The sequence below is a fragment of the Ipomoea triloba genome, chromosome 3 (genome assembly GCF_003576645.1).
Source record: "Ipomoea triloba cultivar NCNSP0323 chromosome 3, ASM357664v1".
Classification (NCBI taxonomy): Eukaryota; Viridiplantae; Streptophyta; class Magnoliopsida; order Solanales; family Convolvulaceae; genus Ipomoea; species Ipomoea triloba.
This window is the reverse complement of record NC_044918.1, coordinates 20,049,043-20,069,956: the sequence shown is the minus strand read 5'-3', so window position 1 is coordinate 20,069,956 and position 20,914 is coordinate 20,049,043. Positions and strand designations below refer to the sequence as shown.

Below are 20,914 nucleotides of genomic sequence, written 5' to 3'. Positions count from 1 at the left end.
CATATATATATATATATATATATATATATATGAGTGCGTTCAGGTGCAAACAACTCGCCTAGGAAAGATATGAGAACGCATGTCATCCGTCCACGTGTCTAGATCTAATGGTTAATAAACACTGATATAAAAAAAAATAAAAAATAAAAAACACACTGACATTTCCGTAAATAATTGAACATCGAAGTGCAAGTACCACTTTCATATAGTGAACCTAAGTATAAGTAAAATGTACACCGAACATCAATATTAAATGCACCTAATGTTATAATTAGTTGTACCTAATGTTATAATTAGGTAAATTACTTGCACTTGTAAGTGATAGATCCTCCCGAGATCCACGACATCACCTATTGCTTGCATAGTCTCGTATGGAGCAGACTTATATCTCAAACATAAAGATGTGCCCTACGAGAAAGGTGCTTGTGTTTTGGGTTAGCTTACAACCTTATTGCCAGCGCCCACTGTCCAAACAGTACACTCACAAGTCACAAGCTATCACATAAGTATTTTGGGCCATTTCAAGTTTTTAAAATTAAAGGATTGGGAAGGTGACGTATCAGTTGCATTTGCCAAGTGATTGCAAAGGGCATGATGTTAAAATTGTTGGATATTTATATAGTAAATGGTTGAATATATTTATTTAGTTTTGTCTATTGGAAGCATAAATAATATTTTGATGTTATGGAGTTAAAAATATTATTTATGTTTGGTAGGAAAATTTATGATTTGATTAATCAAGAATGTTGGAAAAATTCTCCAAGTAATAGGCCAACGTAATATGTTTTAAAATGTTTTTGGAAAAATTTTCCTATTTTCGAAGAGTTGACTGAAAGGTATGTAGTATCTGTTCGTACATATGTTTTCAACCTACTGAAGCACAAAGAGCCAACGCCTCCACTAGGGATCGAACATGTGACCTCTCACTTTTTGAGAAGTCCAAATTAACTTCTCGGTAGTTACTCGGTTACTCTTTGGATGAAGGTACAGAAGATTTTGAGAATATATCTTTCTAAAAGTAATAGGTCATCGTAATATTTTTTCAAAATTGTAAATATTATATTTATTAATATAATGAATTCTAGATCAATTACACAATAATTTAAATATTAAATTTAAATTATAGTAATCATTATGAATATAATGATTCTGAATGTTATAAAAGCTTCTACTAACCTTCTTCGTAACTCCAGTATTAAGAGGATTACAAGATGAATGTCTGATGATGATTATAAAAAGAGGATTCCATCAGTTGCCAAGATAGGGAGAGTATTCCATTCTTGACTAAGTAGTTACAGTACTTAGAAGAGAGGGTTTTTCTAAGTTACTACCTCGATGAACTTTTTAAAAAAACAACTTAAAAAGTTAAGCATTCTTCTTGTATCACAAAAGTTCTAATTTAATTACCCTAATTGCTTGATAAGGGAAATTAGAAACTTTTAGGATAGTGTGCCTTCACACACCTTAAATTTATGATCAAGCATTTCCTTTATTTTCTCTGGTTCTCAAGTTCTTTTTACGAGATCAGGTTGTTTTTTTCTAACAAAATATGGACAACCAATCAAAAAGGCTCACATCACAGGCAAAGGTGTTTGAATTTAGAATAAAAATGGAGAGGAGGCACGGGGATTTTTGTTGAGATCCCAAACTCCATGTTTTCTCTAAAATATATGCTTGTCTATTATTGATTGAAGATGTCCTTTATATACGCTAACATAATGACTGCTAACTGGCTGAGACTATAATATTATTTGAACAAATTAATAATATTAACACACACAAGCAGCTAGATGCAGAGCAAATTCCAGTCATTTGTGAGGCATTTCCACAGCTATGGGTGTTAAATGAACCCATCATTTTGACTTATTTGCTTAATAAAGAGATGACTTCTTTTTCTTTTCCATCTAAGGTGCCATTCCTCTATCAACTGCACTAAAGATCCTTATTCTAGCCATTGATAGCCTATGGAACATACAAACTCTTTTAGTTAGGACAATACAGCATCTGCTTATGAGTTCATTTGCAATTTCGCACAATAACCTGGCTTTCCTTGTCCCCTTAATTTTCAAGAATTGGAGACAAGGAAAGCCACCATTATAAGGCTCCAATACTCCCCTTTCCCGGCATTTCAACCACTTTGAGAATTTCAAGGTATTCTACCTAGTGCTCCCAATACAGATTATTTCACACCATTCAAGCTGAATATTGGACAGATTAGCTTACTATATTCTGTGCAGATTCATAATTCTGGGAGAGGCAATGCTACTTCTCCAAGGTTTTTGAACAACCTAGATCCAAGATCCTTGGTTTCAACTTTCAAAAAGCTTTAGCCAAGTTTCCCAGTATATGCAATATGCAAGCTAGCCAATGCATCTGTTGTGCAACTTTCAGGTGAAATTCTTAAAAGTATTTGCAAGTTCCTATTACAAAAAGAAAAAAAATTAAGTACTTCCTCGGACAAGGTACCCCAAGAGCATTTCCCTAGAAAATTTTTACCGCCACTTTATTATCTTTCACTTTCATACAACCAATTTCAAGTTCCATTATCTTTTCATTTGTTTTCCGACTTCTCAAACACAGAATTCCTCTCAAGAAACAACAACAAACTGATGCTAGATCACATATCTCAAGCTTTGGTTCCAAGGTTTTTATGGTCAACACAAGACATTTAGTTTAGCAAACTATGCGTCACATGACATAAAGGAAGAAACTCCTAGATTTCTTCATTACCAGCATGAATTAACATCTCTTGTTCTATCCTAGAGCAACAAAAAGGAGATATTTGCCTAGGATTTTAGACAATAACATGACATTGAAAGAAGCCAATCTAAGAGGAAATGATTTCACAGGGCCTCCCAATTTCCATATTGATCCGACACTAGAATTATAAGAATAGATATTATGACAATCACGTGAAAAGGGAGATACATGCTTATATACGATTAGAATGGGCTAGGTTATAATGAAGCCTACGTCAGGGTTTCTAGTTTTTATATTTTAACAGAAACATTGGGGAGATCCATGTATTGTACTTCTCTCATGAGTCACAACAACTTAGGTGGATTAATCCCAACATTCTCAACTTTTAAAGAAAAAATATATATAAATACAACTACTTGAGCCATCAAGTTCATTGTCTACTAGTCTACAGAAATGAGAAATCACTAACCTTACTTAATTTCTTTGCATACAAAAGAAGAGAACTTGTAGGGTTTTATTTTTAACTTCTTGACTGGAGAAGTAATTGAAATTGCAGCCATGTTGTAAGAGCATAGTTTTATAGTAAGTCCATTTTATTAAGCTCTCTTTACAAGGCAAAGAATCTTTGGCAGGACATCAACAACTCTTAAGATCTCCATACTTATGAGGCATTCTTTTTTGATAGAATGTCCCTTCCTGGACATCTTGAATAAATTGTACTTTCAAAACAAGAAATTTCATGTTCTCCTTTTCCTTTATATACTATCAAATACTATCAAATGGCAGGCATATCATTTATAACTTTTGTTTGACAAAATGCGAAAAATAATAAAGTATGGGCTGCATTTACACATATATAGAAAATTAGACTTGAACTGCATGTAATTCTAATAAAATCGACTATTCATTGCACCAAACATAAAAGGAATACTAGAATCCTAGTTTTCACAATACACTAAATGTATACTCTGGAAACCATAAAGCAAAAATATAAATTACAAGATTCATCTTCTCTAACTTACCAGACACAAATGTGATGCAATTACATCTCTGACCCTCTTCCCACTGTCGTCCAACGCCTCATCACACACTGGAAACTCCTGATTCCTGGAGTATTCGACATTTTCATCCGGCAAATTCTCACTACACTTGATAAGAAAATTGTGCAACAAACAACATGCCACGATAACAAATGGGAAAGCCTCATCGCATCGTCCCTTCCATTTATTTGCCACGAGTTTCCACCTGCACCTAACCCTCTCAAATGCTGTACCCACCAATTCCATTGCCCTAGCATGAACTGAATTAAAGGCAGCTTGTGTAGGACTTAAGTCCACATCCTCAACTGGTTTAATGTAAGGGGTGAGGAGCCAAGGTAGCAGTGGGAGACAAGAGTCCCCCAAAATGTACTGAGGAATGGAATTGCCATCATTTAATTCGAATGTTGGACCATTTAAGTATCCTTTGGATTCCTCAATACCAGAAAAGAGTTTGGATTGTCGCAAAATGTTTACAGGGCTCATGGTGCAGGGCCACCCAGCGGAAACATCCAAGAATCTTCCTTCAGAGTCCACCAATGCTTGAACTATCAAATACCCATTTTCACCCATCAAATCCCCATCAAGCTCAAACTTTTCCAACCCTAGAACGCCGCAGCAATTGGGCAAAGATATCCACCCGAACCCAACAATAACCCGATTGATATCCGTCTTAAGCTCAAACAAATGCCCCAGCTTTTCATTAATTGCTTTACAGACGGCATAGAAGGCGCGGCAGGCAGTGGCGGAATCAAGCCCGAATCGGCGAGAGATGGCAGAGTAGGAGGCGCCGTGAGCAAGGCGCAAGAGGGCAAGGGCAAGAGCGTAATTGGGAGGGAGAGGGAAGAGAGAAGACAGAGAAGGGGTGAGAAGACGGAGGAGGAGCGTAAACGAGGGTTTTCCGAGGTTGAAGAAATGGATCCATCGGGAATCCGAATCGGAGGTCGCGGAAGCGAGGAATCGTTGGAACCAGCAATCGGAGTCCGGCGGATTAGCGGCGTGGGGCACCGTCAAAGGCGGGGGAAGAGAGAGGAGAGAGAAAAGGTTGGAGACGGAGATAGAAGTGGAGGCGAGGAGGGACTCGAGGGAGAGAGATTGTTTAGGGAGGAGATGGAGGTCGTGGCGGAGGAGGAAAGAGTAGACAGAGTTTGCAGTGGAGATGAGGAAAGGGATGAGCTTAGCTATCTGATTGTTATGGTGACAGGTGAGGAGAAGAGGCTGTGATTTCTTCTTAACGCCATTACTGCTGCTTAAGGTAATCTTCTTCTTCTTCTTCGTCTTCTTCCGCTTCTTCGTTGGGGTGTTTCTCTTGGTGCCTCCGCCGCAGCTGCCCATTCCGGTGCTCAACTATGAACAGTTACAAACACGGCGTATATCAATAGTTTAGTAGAACCGTTGATACGATTTGGCAATGCGATAATAAACTCGGGTCCACCTTCTCGTGTCCATTTAAATAATGAACTGTTAATTTAAACTGAAAAAAAAAAAAAAAAAAAAAAAACTAATATTTTCGCTCCTGCGTTGCACGGAATGGATTTGCTATAATATTTTAAGAATATTAAAGAATTGAGTTTGATCGACTATGTTTTTTATGTTATCATTGGTTGAATTTGAGCAAATAATTGTTTAATTAAGGCCTGGCGGACTGGTTTCTACCATAAATCAGAGCAGAACTGCTATGGTTTCCGACGCCGGAACTTTGAGATTTGGCCAAAATGGCGAAATCATCACCCAAGCCAATTCCAGAAAATGATTTCCCAAAGAAAAAATTAGGAAGTTGTTTTCTGAAAAAATGGCCTCATTTTCCATGGTAAACGAAAATTGTTTTCCGTTGACCGCATTTTTCATGCCTTCCCAAACAAAGGAAATCCGAAAAATGATTTCCTGAAATCATTTTTCGATTTCCAAAACACGCCCTAATGGACCGTTTGGTTCTGAAAAATATTTGAAGCGAAGTGAAAGTGAAATTTCATGGAAAAATAGTAACAGGAAGATAGATTATATTGTTTGGTTGGTAGAAAAGAAGTTATAATATTGAATTCCACTGTTTGGTTGGATTTAGAATTGTAATGAATAATATGCAAAAAGACCTATATGCCCTTATTATTATTGTTATTGTTGTTGTTAAGCCTGTTGTCTACTTGTCCATGACCTTTTTTTTTTTCTTTTTATTATTTTGGGAAATCCATGAACCATTTCTAACCCACCAGCCCACAACCCATTAGGGCATTAGATATAAGGCTTATAGCAAATCCATTCTCAATCCTCATTCTCCTGTAATCTTGTGTGCGTGTGTGGCTGCGTTGAAGCAGTCAACAAAGACCAGAGGGCAGAGGCGGAGGCGGCGAGGCGGAAGTAAGATCTGAAGCGACGATTGGTGCGGTGAGGTGGAGGCGGCCGGTAGCAACTAGCATGTGCTGGGTTTCCAGTTTCCAGTTTGGCACGGAGGAGGATGAAGAAAACATCGAAGGGCAAAATAGTCTTGTTAGATCAATTTTTGTTCCCAACCGCAATGAAAAACAAAATACATGGGTCTACCTCATATTTTGTTTTACTAAAAAATGAGGAACTCAACTTCTCATTGAAAATAAATTCCAATGAACCAAACACAAGAAATCAACACTTTCCATGATTTCCAAGAAAATATTTTCCTTTGAACGACTTTTCGTGCCAACCAAACATGGCCTAAAGTTTTTTTCATCCATTTTTTCAATTCAAATGGGTTAACTTTGAGAATCAATTTTTCATTCACCCATTATCTTTTTTAGTGTGCAATATATCAATCTATCCGTCTAATTACGAAGATCTCAAATTCATTTTGACCCAATCCAAATTGGAAATAGACCTACATATATTTGTACCACAAAATAACAACTTAAAATGTCATTTTTTGATATTTGTTCAACTGTAAATAATTTATTTTAGACCCGTGAACTTAAATCCACAGAATAATTTGTTGTTTGTAAAAGTGACCAACCTGTCCCGCCATGCAAAAGCCCACCAGCGATTACCAAATCATTATTATATGATTTGGGCATTATTATATGTTGTATTCCAATTAGTTCCAACTTGAAGGATACTTGCAATACCATGCTAAATGAAGAGTTTTTTTAGTACTCAGTGGGGTTCGCCACTGAGGCTCGAACCGACTGTCACTAGATCATAAAGTCTTAGCACCATGCTAAATGAAGTTAATTGTATTTTTTTTTTTAAATTTTAAGTGTTTAATTAAAAAAAATTTATAATTCGAGACTTTAATTACATTTTCATTAAATAGTTAATTATTTTTTGAAAAGCACTTTCATTAAATATTTGAACTTCATCCAAAAATTTTCAATCCTTAATCTCTAAGACTCCAAGTTCGTTTCGAATTGTCCCACAGACCAAATCAACACAATAAAACTTGCATAGGAAGCAGCGAATTGTTGTGTCATGGAGTGATTGGAACGGAAATTGACTCAACAAGTCAATTCCATACATACTTATAATATACCCCCCTCGCCCCTTTGCTTGCGCATACAGATATAGGAGAAACTCTGTGAGAAGTATGGGTATGGCAAAGCTAAAGATAGCAGGGGCATGGAGTGGGGTGTTGGAGGTAGAGCTGGAGGAGTGGACAGTGTCTATGCTTAGGGAAGAGGTTATCCGGCGATCGGGCTGCGTTGCGCCGCCGGAGAGCATAAACCTCATCTGTGCTGGAAAATTGCTGAAAGACGGAGACGGCACGGAGAAGCTCAGTCAATTGGGCATAAAAAATAATGCGAAGGTTTTGGCCTCCAAGGTTTCTCCTGATCGTGGCAAGTCCTTCAAGGAGGAATCTCTGGCTGAAGAGGAACGCTCTTCTAGACTTTCAAGGCTCAAGTTAGTGCTTTCTTCATCTATTTAGTCCATCCATATATATATTCTTCACATGTTGCTTGTGTATGTGCTTTGAATTGCACGATCAATGTTGAAATTTGAAAAAATTGACTTCTTCTGACTTCTGGTGTTTCTTATGTTCTTGTGACATTAACTAATTGGGTTTTTCTGTGGTCATTGATGAATAATTTCAGTAGGAGTAAGGAAGTTGTATGATCAAAGTGAATGTGTTAGGTTGTTGGTTTTTCTTTCATGATCAGTCTGCATATTCTTCCTTTGTGAATTTTTGAGATAAACCTGCTTCTTGGATTGTTAAGATAAAATTGTAAAGTTTATTTATTACTCTAATTTATTTGGAGACAATGGAATTTTAGAACTGCTATGTATATATACTTCTATTGATTTTTTTCCTCTAGAAGTGAGTTATGTTTTTTGTGTATCTATGTTTGGCATCCATTGGTATCATTTATAGCAGTCAATCCTATGAGGAACATGGCATTATAGCTGTTGCTATTCAGATGCCTTTTGGCATGTTTTAGAGATTTAAACTGCAGAAATTCTAAGTCCAAGAGAAGAAAAGGATTATAGACATAAGAATAGATGAATCATGCTTATCATAGTTAGGTTTGTAGTCTGGCATATGATGTACTTCTGGAGGCCTGCGTTCTGGTCTTGCATCAGCATGGATACGATATTGCCATTAGGTTTATTTCATGCAAATATATTGTTTTTGCCCTTCCTCTTCTGGCGATTAGCACTAAGCTTTCACTTAACTATTGGACTTTATTCCTTTTTCTGGTCACTACAGTAATACCACATAAATTGCAGGGCTGCTGCTACTTCATTGGCCCAGAGACATGCAGAAGGTTCATTACCTGTTGAGGACTTTAACCTAGAACTTGAAAATCAGAGTGGAGAAAAAGTGCAGCTTGGATCTGATACTGACCAGCGGTATTAATAATATTATATCTGGCACATGAAGTCTACTGTATTTTATAACAGCTATAAACCTGTACTCTATGATAACCTGTCACTTCATTTGACAGCGCTATAATGATGGGTCTCATGCTTCATGCAAATGGCAAAGCACTGATCAGAAGGGAACAATATAGAGAGGCACTTGAGGTTCTCACGATGGGGGAGGTTGGCATACAGAACTTGCTATAACTGAAATCTCCCTTGAACAACCCCTAAGCTTTTGGTTTAGGATTGAGATAGAGTTGCTTCCTTACAGCTGTGTGCTGAATTATAATAATGGCTTGTTGCTTATACGTTTTTTAGCCACAATCTAGCTTGGTGCTGTTTCAACTTGGAAGAAAAAAATGCTATTCTAGGGTTTAATATAATAAATATTTAGCCTTTATTTATTTATTTTTTTTATATGATCTCAAACTCATCTCTCTGTTCCCTGACCTCATTTGAAATTACATAATCAAATGACGTTTACTTTTTACAGGAAGCCTTCTCTCTTTGCAATCCTAAAGTTATTGAGGTGAGTTGTCATTTCATTTTGCACATTAATCCATGATATAAAATTTATTTTTATTTGTTACTATGAAAAACTGTTGAAAATAACTTCCATTTGATCTATGGTTTTGTTGTTTGTTCCTTTGCAAAATTGTTTCTCGTCTTGTAATTAGCAAGTGTACCCTTAAAGTGGAGATTGAACATAATTTCAATGCTAATAAATTAATAGTCAAAGCCTTAAACGACTACTTTCTTTAAATGATTTCTCATGGTATGTAGTATTCCCTGACTTATGCATAACAATTTTTAGTCATCTTCTCATGATTCCTGGCCATCCTCTTTGGTTTTCAGATGGTTGATAATGTAGCCATTCTGCAAATAGACTTGGTGTGGTGTTACTTTATGCTCCAAGACATCAGCTGGCTCTCAGTTGCAGGCATCCGCCTTGCAAAAGCCAGGGAAGGGCTTGAGCGTGCTCATGGGAAGGAAGCTAGTCGCGTTAGACTTCTTCAAGGGGGACGCTATCCTGAGATTGCGCTGTGAGTATACCCTTTGATGTATAGATTAAGTTAATATCAAATTTGCCAGCACAATATAGCTTAGTTTAGTATTTTGATTGATGTTCTTTTATATTAATTTATTGTCTCTAGACATGTAAGACTGGAGCTGTTAGAAGGAGTAGTTGGATATCACAGTGGTCAGTTTGAAAAAGCTAGACAGTCTTTGAGTTCTGCACAAGCGAAATATTTCCAGGTTAGCCTGAGTTAATTTATAAATTTGTTAATACTCTCTTTAAGGTCTCTATGCCATCATTTAGAAAATAAAAAAATTATCCTCTTTCAATTATTCTTCTGTAAATATGTGAGCTAGAGTGGTTTCCACTTACTAGGTGGAGTCTGTAAAAAGAAACTGAAAATTGTGTTTATCTATTTCTCATGCTTTCTAGTATCATCTAATTTTAGCTTTTCTTTTTCTATTTTATATATCTAGTACATAAAAATAGTATTTCCATATCATTCCTCCATCTCTATTCCCTATTAATATAGTTGCCTTGTCTTTAAATAGCTTCAAATTCCAGATGAAGCACTGTCGGTACTTTTGAGCATGGGCTATAAAGAAGGTGATGCAAAGAAAGCGCTGCGTATGAACAATCAAGATGTTCAAAGTGCTGTTAATTTTCTTGTTGAGGAGAAAGAAAAAGCAGCAATCAAACGGGAGGAGGATCATCGCAGACAAAGAGAGATCCTGTTAGTTGAATTTTGTAATCTCAAATTTTCCTCCGTTGTGTTTGGTCCAGAATTCTAAGCTTTGTATGCCATAAATTTCAGGGAGCAGAAGTGTTATGGAATGACTCCTCTCAGAAAAGCTGTCAATCTCCAGTATCTCTATGAATTGGTTTCGATTGGGTATGTATAAGTTGGTATGGCTTGAACTAGCTTAATTTCTATATTAAGAATTCATAAACTTTATGTATCGGCACAGGTTCCTGAGAAGGAAATAGTATAATTGAGTTTAAGGGACTTCTATATGTTCCTAAACAATTTCAACCAAATATTGTGGTTACTTTTCTAAAAGGAAACTGCGTTGGCGGTTTAATAACCATGATAGGGGTTGATTTTTATACATCATCGATGACCAATATTTGTAGGTTTGAGAAAGAGCTTGCTGCAGAAGCGCTTCGAAGAAATGAAAACGACACACAGAAGGCCCTGGACGACCTGACTAATCCAGAAACTAATTCTGCTATACAGGTAAGTATTCTTCTGGCAATATCAATTGAAGCATGTGCTCCATCTCAACTAAAAGCCTAAGCTGATAGTTGATTGCACATTTATGTTTCTATATTATACGCTAAACATGCCCCTCACGTGGGCGAGCCAGTTACTTTTGACGGGGTCCAAGCAACACGTGGACCATAATCTCTTTTTTATTGTGTGACCTTTGGCATGGGGTTGACTCTAACACCAAGTTAAAGCATGTGCTCCATTTCAACTAAAAACCTAAGCTGACAGTTGGATTGCACATTTATGTTTATATATTATATATATTCTCAACAATATCTGTATGCCTCCGGAATTTGTATGAATGGCTCTGGTTTTGTTTTGTATGAACTACAACAATTTCCTCATTTCTTTTGTATATATATCCAGCTTCACATCGAGTCAAAGAAAAAGAAAAGGCTGCGTCAAGAAGAAAATGCTACAATTGAACAGCTTGTAGCCATGGGTTTCCCAAGAGAAAGAGGTTTTTTAGCACCATGAAATGGAATTCTTTATTCTCAAAGCTGCTTTAAATTTATGGATTTATATAGTGCTTGAGATAACATTTTGTTTTAACATTTTACAATTCAGTGGTGACCGCTGTCCGAACTTTTGGCACAAGACAAGCTGCATTAAATCATCTACTCGGGCAATCCAATAGCAGTTCTGCAATGGCTGCCGATGAAAGTGCTTCTTCATTGTCCAATAATGGCGGTGAAGATGGGAACCCTCCCATACCAAACAACGATGGTGGAGACAGTGTGAGTGCTGATGCAGATGCATCAGGTAGTAATGCAGATTCAACCGGTCCAAGCCACAGCGAAGTAGAGGAGAATCGCGATGTGGAAATGGAGGATGAGCTTACTGGTGAACTGTTAAGAGGAGATGCTTACTCTGACTATGACCTTGATATTACGCAAGAAGGCGAAGCAATAACGCAGTATCTGACACTGTTAACTTCTGCAAAGTAAGACTATAAGCAGTCTGTGTGTTCACACCTGTTTATCAAACTATGGGAAGTGGGAATCTCTCTACAGGAGTAGTATATATCTCATAAAGCTATTAGGGCATTTAGGGGTTATTTGTGTGAAGTTTTTCTTCATTGAAGAGTATTTGAGGGATTTCAGTTTAAACCTGTTTTACACCATGGGCAGTGGTGTAAGAATTGCTTTTAGAGTGCCAAAATTAGCTGTATATATATATTTCTGGGTTAGGGCTGGTTCTTGCTGAAATGTTTCACAATATGCCAAACCATATAAGCATACATTCCCCATCTGCATTCAACCAAAATAAATCCCTAGACCAACATTGTACAAATCTACATACTCAGCTGATAAAATCCTAACTCCCCCATCTTTCTTTGATTCTTTTCAAATGTTACTCAAAACATGAAACTTCTCATAAAGATTATTATTAAAAAACAAAATTAATTTTTTTTAAAAAAAAAAACCTAGTATAAAGTTACTAATCCACTATGGATCTAGGCCCAACCATGCACTCTAAGCACTCAAATGTGTGTTGGTGTTGTGAATTTGTGATGCATTGTTTTGTTTTTGTTATCATGAACCGTGTAGATGAATAGCTAATTAACTATCAATGTTTATATGACTCGCTAAGTCGGTAAAAAAAAAGCAATTTTCTATGGCTAATGCACCTCTCTCTATATATATAACAAGAAGCGAGCTATGACCGAACTTGGGCCATACATATAACATAACGGTCGCAAGTTATAATGGTAGTGTTGTGTGTTAAGCCTAATTTAATATAGTTTTGTTGCTTTGGTTTAAAAAAAAAAAAACAAAACAAAAAGCAAGTAAGTTATGTCATGGCATAAAATTCTAATTGATGGGTCCTAGGGCATGACTCAACAACAATTAAGGTTTGGGGAACTTGTTTAGTAAAATAGTTAAGGTGAATTTTTCTCTTGAAAAGGATTAAAGGCTTGTTTTAAAGTATAAAATGGAATAGAACTTGAGAAAACGTGAAGAAGAAGGGGCAATGCACCCAGCCCATGGGGGCTCCAGTTTGTGCCTTTGGCCCCAGTTCTTGATCTATCGAGGGACCGCGAACCGGCGCAGGCTAGTCAATGGACCGCTCCTAGTCCAAGGTCGTGAGGTCTTCACGCCCCTCATCCAGGTAGCTAGGTCATCCGCCTATAGTTGACTGTCGAATGGTTCATGCCTAGTCCGTCTAACAATGACGAATTGTCTATGGTGGTCAATCAGTGAAGGAGGAGTACAATGTATGGAATGGTGGGGACGACGTAGGACATGCTAAGGAGTGGGGTGCGCAAGTGACGGGTATCTAGATTGGTTGGTGGGGACCTCAAACGTGTCATACCAACATGGCACATGGAGGGTGGTTTGGCGGAAAACTTGGTACTTGGCAAGAAATGTGTATGGCTGGAGATGGTGGAACGATATGGTCCATGCACTTGTCCATGACATGCGGTCTTCTAAGTAGTATAAAAGGGAAGGAGATGTCCAGTTTAGACTCTTCTCCTCTTAACTACTCTCAATGAATGGTGCTGTGTATCCTTGACCTCTAAGTGTCAGCTAGTTAGCAATGGTAGTTCACCCACCTTTTGATGGGCCACTTGAGTCTAGTTTATTTCCTTTATATATTCATTACTCTTGTAGCTCGTTTACTTTATTTCAAATGTCGTTTGCCTAATTAATTAAATATCTTTTTTCGTACTCATTCTCGGATATCTACTCAATTTTATGACGTGTTCGGTCTATTAAAAATCATCACTAATTAAGTGACTAATTAACAATGACATCCACCATATCAACATATTTTACATTGAATTTACTGGCTAATTAACTTAATGGCAAATTACGGTCTACACAGTTGTGTGGACCACGATCTAAAATGACATCATTTTGATAAAAGAAAAAAAAAATCTTGCTCTGCGCGTGTTAGAATAATGAACATTCTAGGGTGGGGTGCAACCAGTGCCACCAGACAACAAAGTCTTTGGCGAACAATGAAATTTCTAAAATAAGATGATGCATTTTATGACTTAAAAGTAATTTTAGAGCGTGCGAATAATGATTGTAACTTAATTGGACATGCTTAATGTCTATTAGAACACCCAACCAAAATGACACTCATTTAAAAAGAAAAAAAGAAAAAAAAAAAAAAAAGAACTTTTGTTCGGTCTCGTGCAACTACTAGTGCTGCAACCTTATCTGACAGTCAATGTTACTTCCTTTCTGCGCGAAGTAACAACAATATATGCTTTCCTTGGAATGAAAACAGAATAGAAGAAGAAGAGTTTTCAAAAAAAAAAAAAAAGAATAGAAGAAGAAGAAGAAGAGGTCTAATGGCGGCGATGCTGGTGGTGGGAGTGCCATGGCTAAGAATGAGTCTGATACCTAAGGAGGTGGCGCCGCCAATTTTCCGCCAATCATCCCTTTACTGTCGCAATGGCAGTGCAAGGAACAGCCACAGCGTCTACTATCACTGCTTCCCGAAGAGAGCGTTCTCAGTTTCTGCTTCATCTACACAAACCTACTCTACTCTCAATAGAGGAGCACAAGGCGAGGAAGTTCGCGTTCGTTTTGCTCCATCGCCTACCGGAAATCTCCACGTCGGAGGTGCCAGAACTGCTCTTTTCAATTACCTATTCGCCCGGTCAGTTTTTGCCTCTTTCCTTGCCATATGATCCAAAAATGGACGCGTACTAAGTAGGAAAACACTATTTGATTTGATTCGATTCTCTTATGTTATCCACTTTTGAATTTTGATTGTAATTTTGCTATTATGGCAGGTCCAAGGGTGGGAAGTTTATTCTCCGAATTGAAGACACCGACTTGGAAAGATCAACAAGGGAGTCGGAGGAAGCCATGCTTTCTGATCTTTCTTGGCTTGGTCTCAATTGGGATGAAGGTAAGCTGTCTTACTCCCTCTAGGTATCTATTCTTATGTTCAAACTAAGGTGTAATGCTTTTCAAGTTCCTGCTAATTTTAACAATGCCGCCCTGTTTGAGCCACAAAATCTCTATCTTTTCTCTTGTTGAAACATCAGTGATTGTTCTCTAACCTTTTTTTCTGATCCATCAGAAACTGAAGAAATTGCTCTTTTTTCTTTCTTTCCTTTTTTGTCTTTTGGACTCACTTTTACATCGTGGATTGGTGGGATTGGTGCAGGCCCTGGCATTGGTGGAAACTATGGTCCTTACAGGCAGTCCGAGAGGAATTCACTTTACAAGGAATATGCAGAAAAACTTTTACAATCTGGTCATGTTTACCGCTGTTTCTGCTCTAATGAGGTATTATGCTCAGGCATAAAGTTGCACTTTAGAGACTGAAGCACCCAATAGAGCAGCAGTTCACAAAATTAGTTTTTCCCCCAACACATTTCTTAGGATCCTGCATAGTAAACCAATTTCAGGGAAATGGTGAAGTGCTATTCTATCTTAAACTGGTTACTAGTTTTATCTTGGTTTTCTTGCATTGATCCAAGACATTTTTATATGATTATGTGTATTTAGAGATTGATTTTTAAGAATTTTATTATTGCTTTTTGTTAATATCTACTACTTTATCCACTTATATCTTTAAATGTAATAGGAACTAGAGAAAATGAAAGAGATAGCAAAATTGAAGCAGTTGCCTCCAGTATACACAGGAAAATGGGCCAGTGCCACTGAAGAGGAAGTGCAAGAAGAGTTGGAAAAGGGGACCCCATATACCTATCGATTTCGAGTACCCAGTGAAGGGAGGTTGAAAATTGACGACCTCATCCGTGGTGAGGTTTGTGATGTTCTGAAACTGTTCCTACATCTTTGTTCACATAGTATCTCTTTGTAGTTTTTGTTCAGTCCTTCCTGTTTGCATTTGTTTCTCAAAATTGTGTGTTTTTCTATAGGAGAAAAACAAACTGAATGACTTCTCTTAATACTCAACATCTTCCAACCTTCTTCAATGCTGAAAAAAATGTTGTTTTGCCTTGATATGCTGAAATGAAGTTGGGAAGTATATGCAGATAGTTTGGGAAATGTTGAGAAATACCAAAGGTTGGGTGGTTACCATCCAACTATCAACTTATTATCTTAATTTGTACTCATTTGATACTAGTAATAAGATTCACTTTCTTTTCTTCCTTTTTAAAACTCTTTATTTTTATTTTTATTTATTTATTTATTTTTCTACAGGAAATGGGGTAGAACATTCAAACTAAATTATTAAATTGATAGAATATTCCTTTTTTTTGAAGAGTAAGGCTTATCTTATGTTTAAAAGTGGTAATTTTGTTCATTATGAGAGTATGACAGTTGAGGAGTAATAAAATCCTTAAGTTATGTTACCTTTAAAAACCTAAGTCATGCACATCCTAATTAAAATGTTATTCGGGATTCTTCTTTCAATTTCATTACTATCATATCAGGGTTAGTGTTTTGTCCTCTGGCAAAAGCTCACATCAATGGGTGATTGAGATCATTGGAAGAAGAGGATGGGTTGTCTATTTTGAAAGGTTAAAAAGGGTGAAGAATGAACCGGGAAACTAACTTGGAATTTTGGGGAGTTTTCCTTCTCCTTGATTTTGACTTAATTCTGTTGTGTTTATTTAGCCCATAAATCCCGTTTATATAGACTGGATACATAAGCAGTACTCCTAAACTGAAAAGGAAATAACCAAACCTACCAAACATTTGTAAAAGGAAAAAGAAGTATAGAACCAAATTCAAAATAATAATCAATCAAAAATATTTGGAAGAATCAGTCTCTGGATTCCCCTGATTATCTTCATTGATTTCCTTTGTCCATATCAGTTAGAGTTGAATACGAAATTCACAATCACATGTGAGTCACTAAAGTATCTAGTGTTTTTTTTTTCTGTAGAAAAGATTGTTAAACCTTAGTAATTTTTGGAGTTTGTTTGCAACCAGAACTTTTAAGTTTCATTTTGTTAACCTAAATGTGTACCTTTCACAATTATGATTCCTGGAAACATCCACAGTGGGCGAGTAGTGTGGTAAAATAAATGGTTTTGGTAATTTTTTTTAATTTTTTTTTTCTTTTTGTGATTGGGAAGTATTTTCCAATCAGTTTGGTAGATTACATGAAAATGTAGTAGATGTCTGAAAGTTAAAAAGTCAAAAGTACAAGGCACAATTGGTATCTTATATTTGTGAATATGATAAGATAAGATTTTTCATTCGATTTAATGCGCTAATATTTTGTGAATATGGTAAGAACTTTTTTTAAAAAGTAACATTAACAGGTTTGTAAGCATGAAACTGATGCTTTTGAAATTTCTGTTTCATTTGTTGTTGGGATTTCATTGTTACACTTAGCTTCATGGAAATGTTTATTTTCTTCCTCTTTGTATTGACAATAAAGAGTAAACTAAAAACATATTTTTGATTTCTTAATTAGTCATGGGTTAAAATATGAGATATTTCCAAAGGCTTTTCCAAGTGTTTGACAGAACAAAAGTGTCAAAAACTAAACAAACAGTAGAAAGCAGACGTTTAATATGACCTTCTAATGTCCAGTAATGTTTCACTTTGGGACAGAACTAATAGTAAGTTGATATTAAATGCCTTATTGTTGATCCTACTTGAAGAGGATCATTGAATCACTTTCTGAACTGTAAATTCATTCTTGCAATGGTGGATTATAATTTTGTTTGATGGAATCATGAAGGTAAGTTGGAGTCTAGACACTCTTGGGGATTTTGTTATCATGAGAAGTAATGGACAACCTGTATACAATTTCTGTGTCACTGTTGATGATGCTACCATGGCTATCTCACATGTTATAAGGTAAATGATTAACTTGCTTTCCTAAATCTCAGTCCAATTTACATGAATTTACTGTTCTTCACTTCTCTTGTTGCTTCAGAGCAGAAGAGCATTTACCCAACACTCTAAGACAAGCTTTAATATATAAGGTACTTCATCTTCTCTTGCTCCACTTGCTGCTTAATAGTTTCCCTCCTTTATAGTTACATTGAGTCTAGGGCTTCTCAGTTTTTGGTCCCTTGGTTTTTATTGTTGTGTTGACAAAGTGGCTGTAACTTCAATGTCACCTGGTGCAGGCCCTTGGTTTTCCAATGCCTTCCTTTGCACATGTTTCTTTAATTCTTGCTCCAGATAGAAGCAAACTTTCAAAAAGACATGGTGCAACTTCAGTGGGTCAGGTAATTGATTTACACATCATTTAGTGTTTTTTTTTCCTGTTTAAGATATGATTTTCATTTCTGGTTCAGTGATAATGTCAAAGACCATGCAAATTTTATCCTCTCCTTTTGTCCCCATAAGAAGGATGAACACTATTGCTGTTTTGTTTTCTTCTTTTAACAGTTCAAGGAGATGGGTTATTTGCCTCAGGCTATGGTAAATTATCTTGCACTGTTGGGATGGGGTGATGGAACTGAAAATGAATTTTTCTCCCTTGAGCAACTTGGTTAGTCTCCTTTATTTTAATACTGTTCATACATCTTGCATCTTGGTCTGAAGAGGGGTATACTTTACCTGTTATTGTTCTGCACAAGTGTAAATGGCCTGAAACTCTCATGTGATTTGCAGTTGAAAAGTTCACAATTGAACGTGTAAATAAAGCTGGTGCCATTTTTGATTCCACAAAGTTAAGGTAATGCTTTTCTTCAGCTATTTGCTTCAGATTTCTTAATCTGCATTTCTAGAGGATTGCAGGAACACCCGTTTTTATGATACTGTTTAGATTTGTTATTTCTTCTCAACTTGTTAGTTTTTTTAATCTGAGATTTATTTGTTAGCAAGGCTTTGTAATATGTTTTGGCCTTTTGACACTTTTCCAATGTAAACGTATACCTAGGTGGATGAATGGCCAACATTTGAGATCTCTACCATCAGAAGAGTTAATACAAATCATTGGTAGCTGCTGGAAGGATGCTGGCATTCTTACAGAATCAGGGGGGGATTTCATACAAGTAGGGTTTGTCCATAAAATTCAATGCCCTTGTTCACTTTGCTTTTTAAAAAAAATTAGGAAAAAGGAAAATGTTTTTCAGGGAAAAGCTTTTCCAAAGTTGTTTGGTTTGTATTATTAAAAAATGTTTTGTACTTGCTTATCAGGGATATTTTCGGGAGTAAAAAATAAAAAATAAAAATTTGATGTGTAAAATGCTTTGTGTCTTTTTACCAGTAAAAGGTTTTATTCCTACCAGCATAAAAGTAAGGTTAGGTTTTCCGGAAACTATTTATGCACTTTCAATCAAATGAATAACATAAACTAGTGTTTTCCGGAAACTATTTATGCACTTTCAATCAAATGAATAACATTTCCGGAAACTATTTATGCACTTTCAATCAAATGAATAACATAAACGGAAACTATTTATGCACTTTCAATCAAATGAATAACATAAACTAGTGTTTTCCGGAAACTATTTATGCACTTTCAATCAAATGAATAACATAAACTAGTGTTTTCCGGAAACTATTTATGCACTTTCAATCAAATGAATAACATAAATTGTTTTACTCCCGTTTTAAGCAGAGTGGTGCATTACTCTTCTACCAATATTTTCTTCATGTTGTAGTTTTTGGTTTATTTTCTTAAAAGATTTTACTTGACTCGGAAATTATGTTGTTGCTTTTAGTTCAATTTTTCCATCCGATATTATTGGAAAAATGAAGGCATCTTACTCCTGAACTTTTGTGTAAACAGGAGGCTGTCCAGCTATTGAAGGACGGAATCGACTTGATAAGCGATTCAGAGAAAGCTCTTTCAAACTTACTATCTTATCCTTTTCATGAAACCTTGTCAAGGTGATTCTTTAATTCCCGTGGCAAAATTGTGACAAAATGTTATATGACATATCATTGTACATAATGGTGTTTGTAGTGTTTTGAGTTCTTACTGAAGAAATGAAATTTTCTATCCTAAGTTACATAGTTTTTTGCCATCTATTCTAGTCTAGTATATACAGTTAAGAAGTGATTCTAAGAAACATATAGTTCACAAAGTAATTTTAGTGACCCTTTACCTCATTTTGCAGTCCTGAAGGAAAACCTGTTCTGGAAGATAGACTTTCTGAAGTTGCGGAGAGCTTACTAGCTGCCTACTCTAGTGGGGAGCTCTTTGGTGCACTTGAAGAAGGCCAACCCGGGTGGCAGAAATGGGTAAAGAGCTTTGGTAAATCACTGAAGCGGAAGGTGAGAACGTGAGATCTTGAGATCGTGGTGAAATTCCTTTTAGCCTATGTAAGTTGATATATCAGTCTCTTTTCGTTATTATTTTGTGTGCCAGGGAAAATCTCTGTTCATGCCCCTTAGGGTCTTGCTAACCGGAAAGCTTCACGGCCCTGATATCGGGTCGAGTGTTGCTTTGCTATATAAAGCTGGTAATTCAGGCGTTGTAGCATCTCAAGTTGGGTTTATACCGTTGGACGAAAGATTTAAAATGCTTAGAGAAGTTGACTGGGAATCCTTCAGTAAAGATCCGCCTATACTGGAGTCTGCCGGTGCTGCAACTCATTGAGGTAGACTGTAACTTGCGTTCCTTGAGTTCTGTGATGACCTTTCGTCGTGCTCATTTTTCAGATTCCCCATTGTTTTTTGGTCGACTCGGCCTTGAGTACTGTGCAATAACTTTAGAGATCGCGTGAGTTTTAAAATCGTTAACGAAGCAGCTTGTAAATGTGAGTTAAACAAGGAGATGGGAGTTTTTACAGCTTTTCCAGGTATTAATGGTTTATACTCTAATGTGATGATGATTTTGAGAAATCTTTGTGATGGTGAATATATATGATGGATGTGATACAATTGTTTTCACAGATTATATCGTGTGAGCACAGTTGAACTTTGATGATGAAATATAGTTGTATTAACGGTTTATATATCAATTTTTCAAGTTAGTTTTTGCATATGTAGATCTCTTTAACATGTGGCATACATATAAGAATTGATTCTATGACCTGTATTAATAGTTTATTTATGAACCTGAAATTTGTATTGTGTGCAAATGCTATACATAATGCATAGAGATGTTTGGTATAATATTAACATCCTCCAACGTGCAATCATATAACTAGCTTCTAGTTTTTGTTTTTGTTTTGTTTTTTTTGTTTTTTTGTTTTTTTAAGGCTATAGAAAG

General features: G+C 36.3%; 3 protein-coding genes across 4 annotated transcripts; 2 read left to right on the top strand and 1 right to left on the bottom strand.

Annotated features, from left to right (window-relative positions):
• Window positions 1-3,480: 3,480 nt before the first annotated feature.
• LOC116011687 (protein ALP1-like) lies at window positions 3,481-5,123 on the bottom strand. Its single transcript, XM_031251089.1, has one exon. It carries the CDS (start codon window positions 5,070-5,072, stop codon window positions 3,714-3,716), a length of 1,359 nt encoding a protein of 452 aa, XP_031106949.1. The 5' UTR covers window positions 5,073-5,123; the 3' UTR covers window positions 3,481-3,713.
• Window positions 5,124-7,095: 1,972 nt separating this feature from the next.
• LOC116013847 (NEDD8 ultimate buster 1) lies at window positions 7,096-12,073 on the top strand. Its single transcript, XM_031253798.1, has 11 exons — window positions 7,096-7,598; window positions 8,424-8,546; window positions 8,642-8,738; window positions 9,052-9,087; window positions 9,414-9,601; window positions 9,713-9,815; window positions 10,128-10,309; window positions 10,391-10,468; window positions 10,711-10,813; window positions 11,213-11,306; window positions 11,414-12,073. Exons 1-11 carry the CDS (start codon window positions 7,285-7,287, stop codon window positions 11,791-11,793), a joined length of 1,698 nt encoding a protein of 565 aa, XP_031109658.1. The 5' UTR covers window positions 7,096-7,284; the 3' UTR covers window positions 11,794-12,073.
• Window positions 12,074-13,994: 1,921 nt separating this feature from the next.
• LOC116013614 (glutamate--tRNA ligase, chloroplastic/mitochondrial) lies at window positions 13,995-20,686 on the top strand. 2 transcript variants are annotated; one of them, XM_031253463.1, is made up of 14 exons: window positions 13,995-14,102; window positions 14,146-14,461; window positions 14,598-14,716; window positions 14,978-15,099; window positions 15,401-15,583; window positions 17,480-17,598; window positions 17,678-17,726; window positions 17,874-17,975; window positions 18,139-18,241; window positions 18,364-18,427; window positions 18,632-18,746; window positions 19,487-19,587; window positions 19,818-19,974; window positions 20,069-20,684. In XM_031253463.1, exons 2-14 carry the CDS (start codon window positions 14,151-14,153, stop codon window positions 20,297-20,299), a joined length of 1,776 nt encoding a protein of 591 aa, XP_031109323.1. In that variant the 5' UTR covers window positions 13,995-14,102; window positions 14,146-14,150; the 3' UTR covers window positions 20,300-20,684. The 2 variants fall into 2 exon arrangements, 1 of the variants encoding a protein (XP_031109323.1); XR_004097268.1 differs by lacking the exon at window positions 13,995-14,102 and having other exon boundaries at window positions 14,109-14,461; window positions 20,069-20,501; window positions 20,596-20,686.
• The last annotated feature ends 228 nt before the right edge of the window (window positions 20,687-20,914 follow it).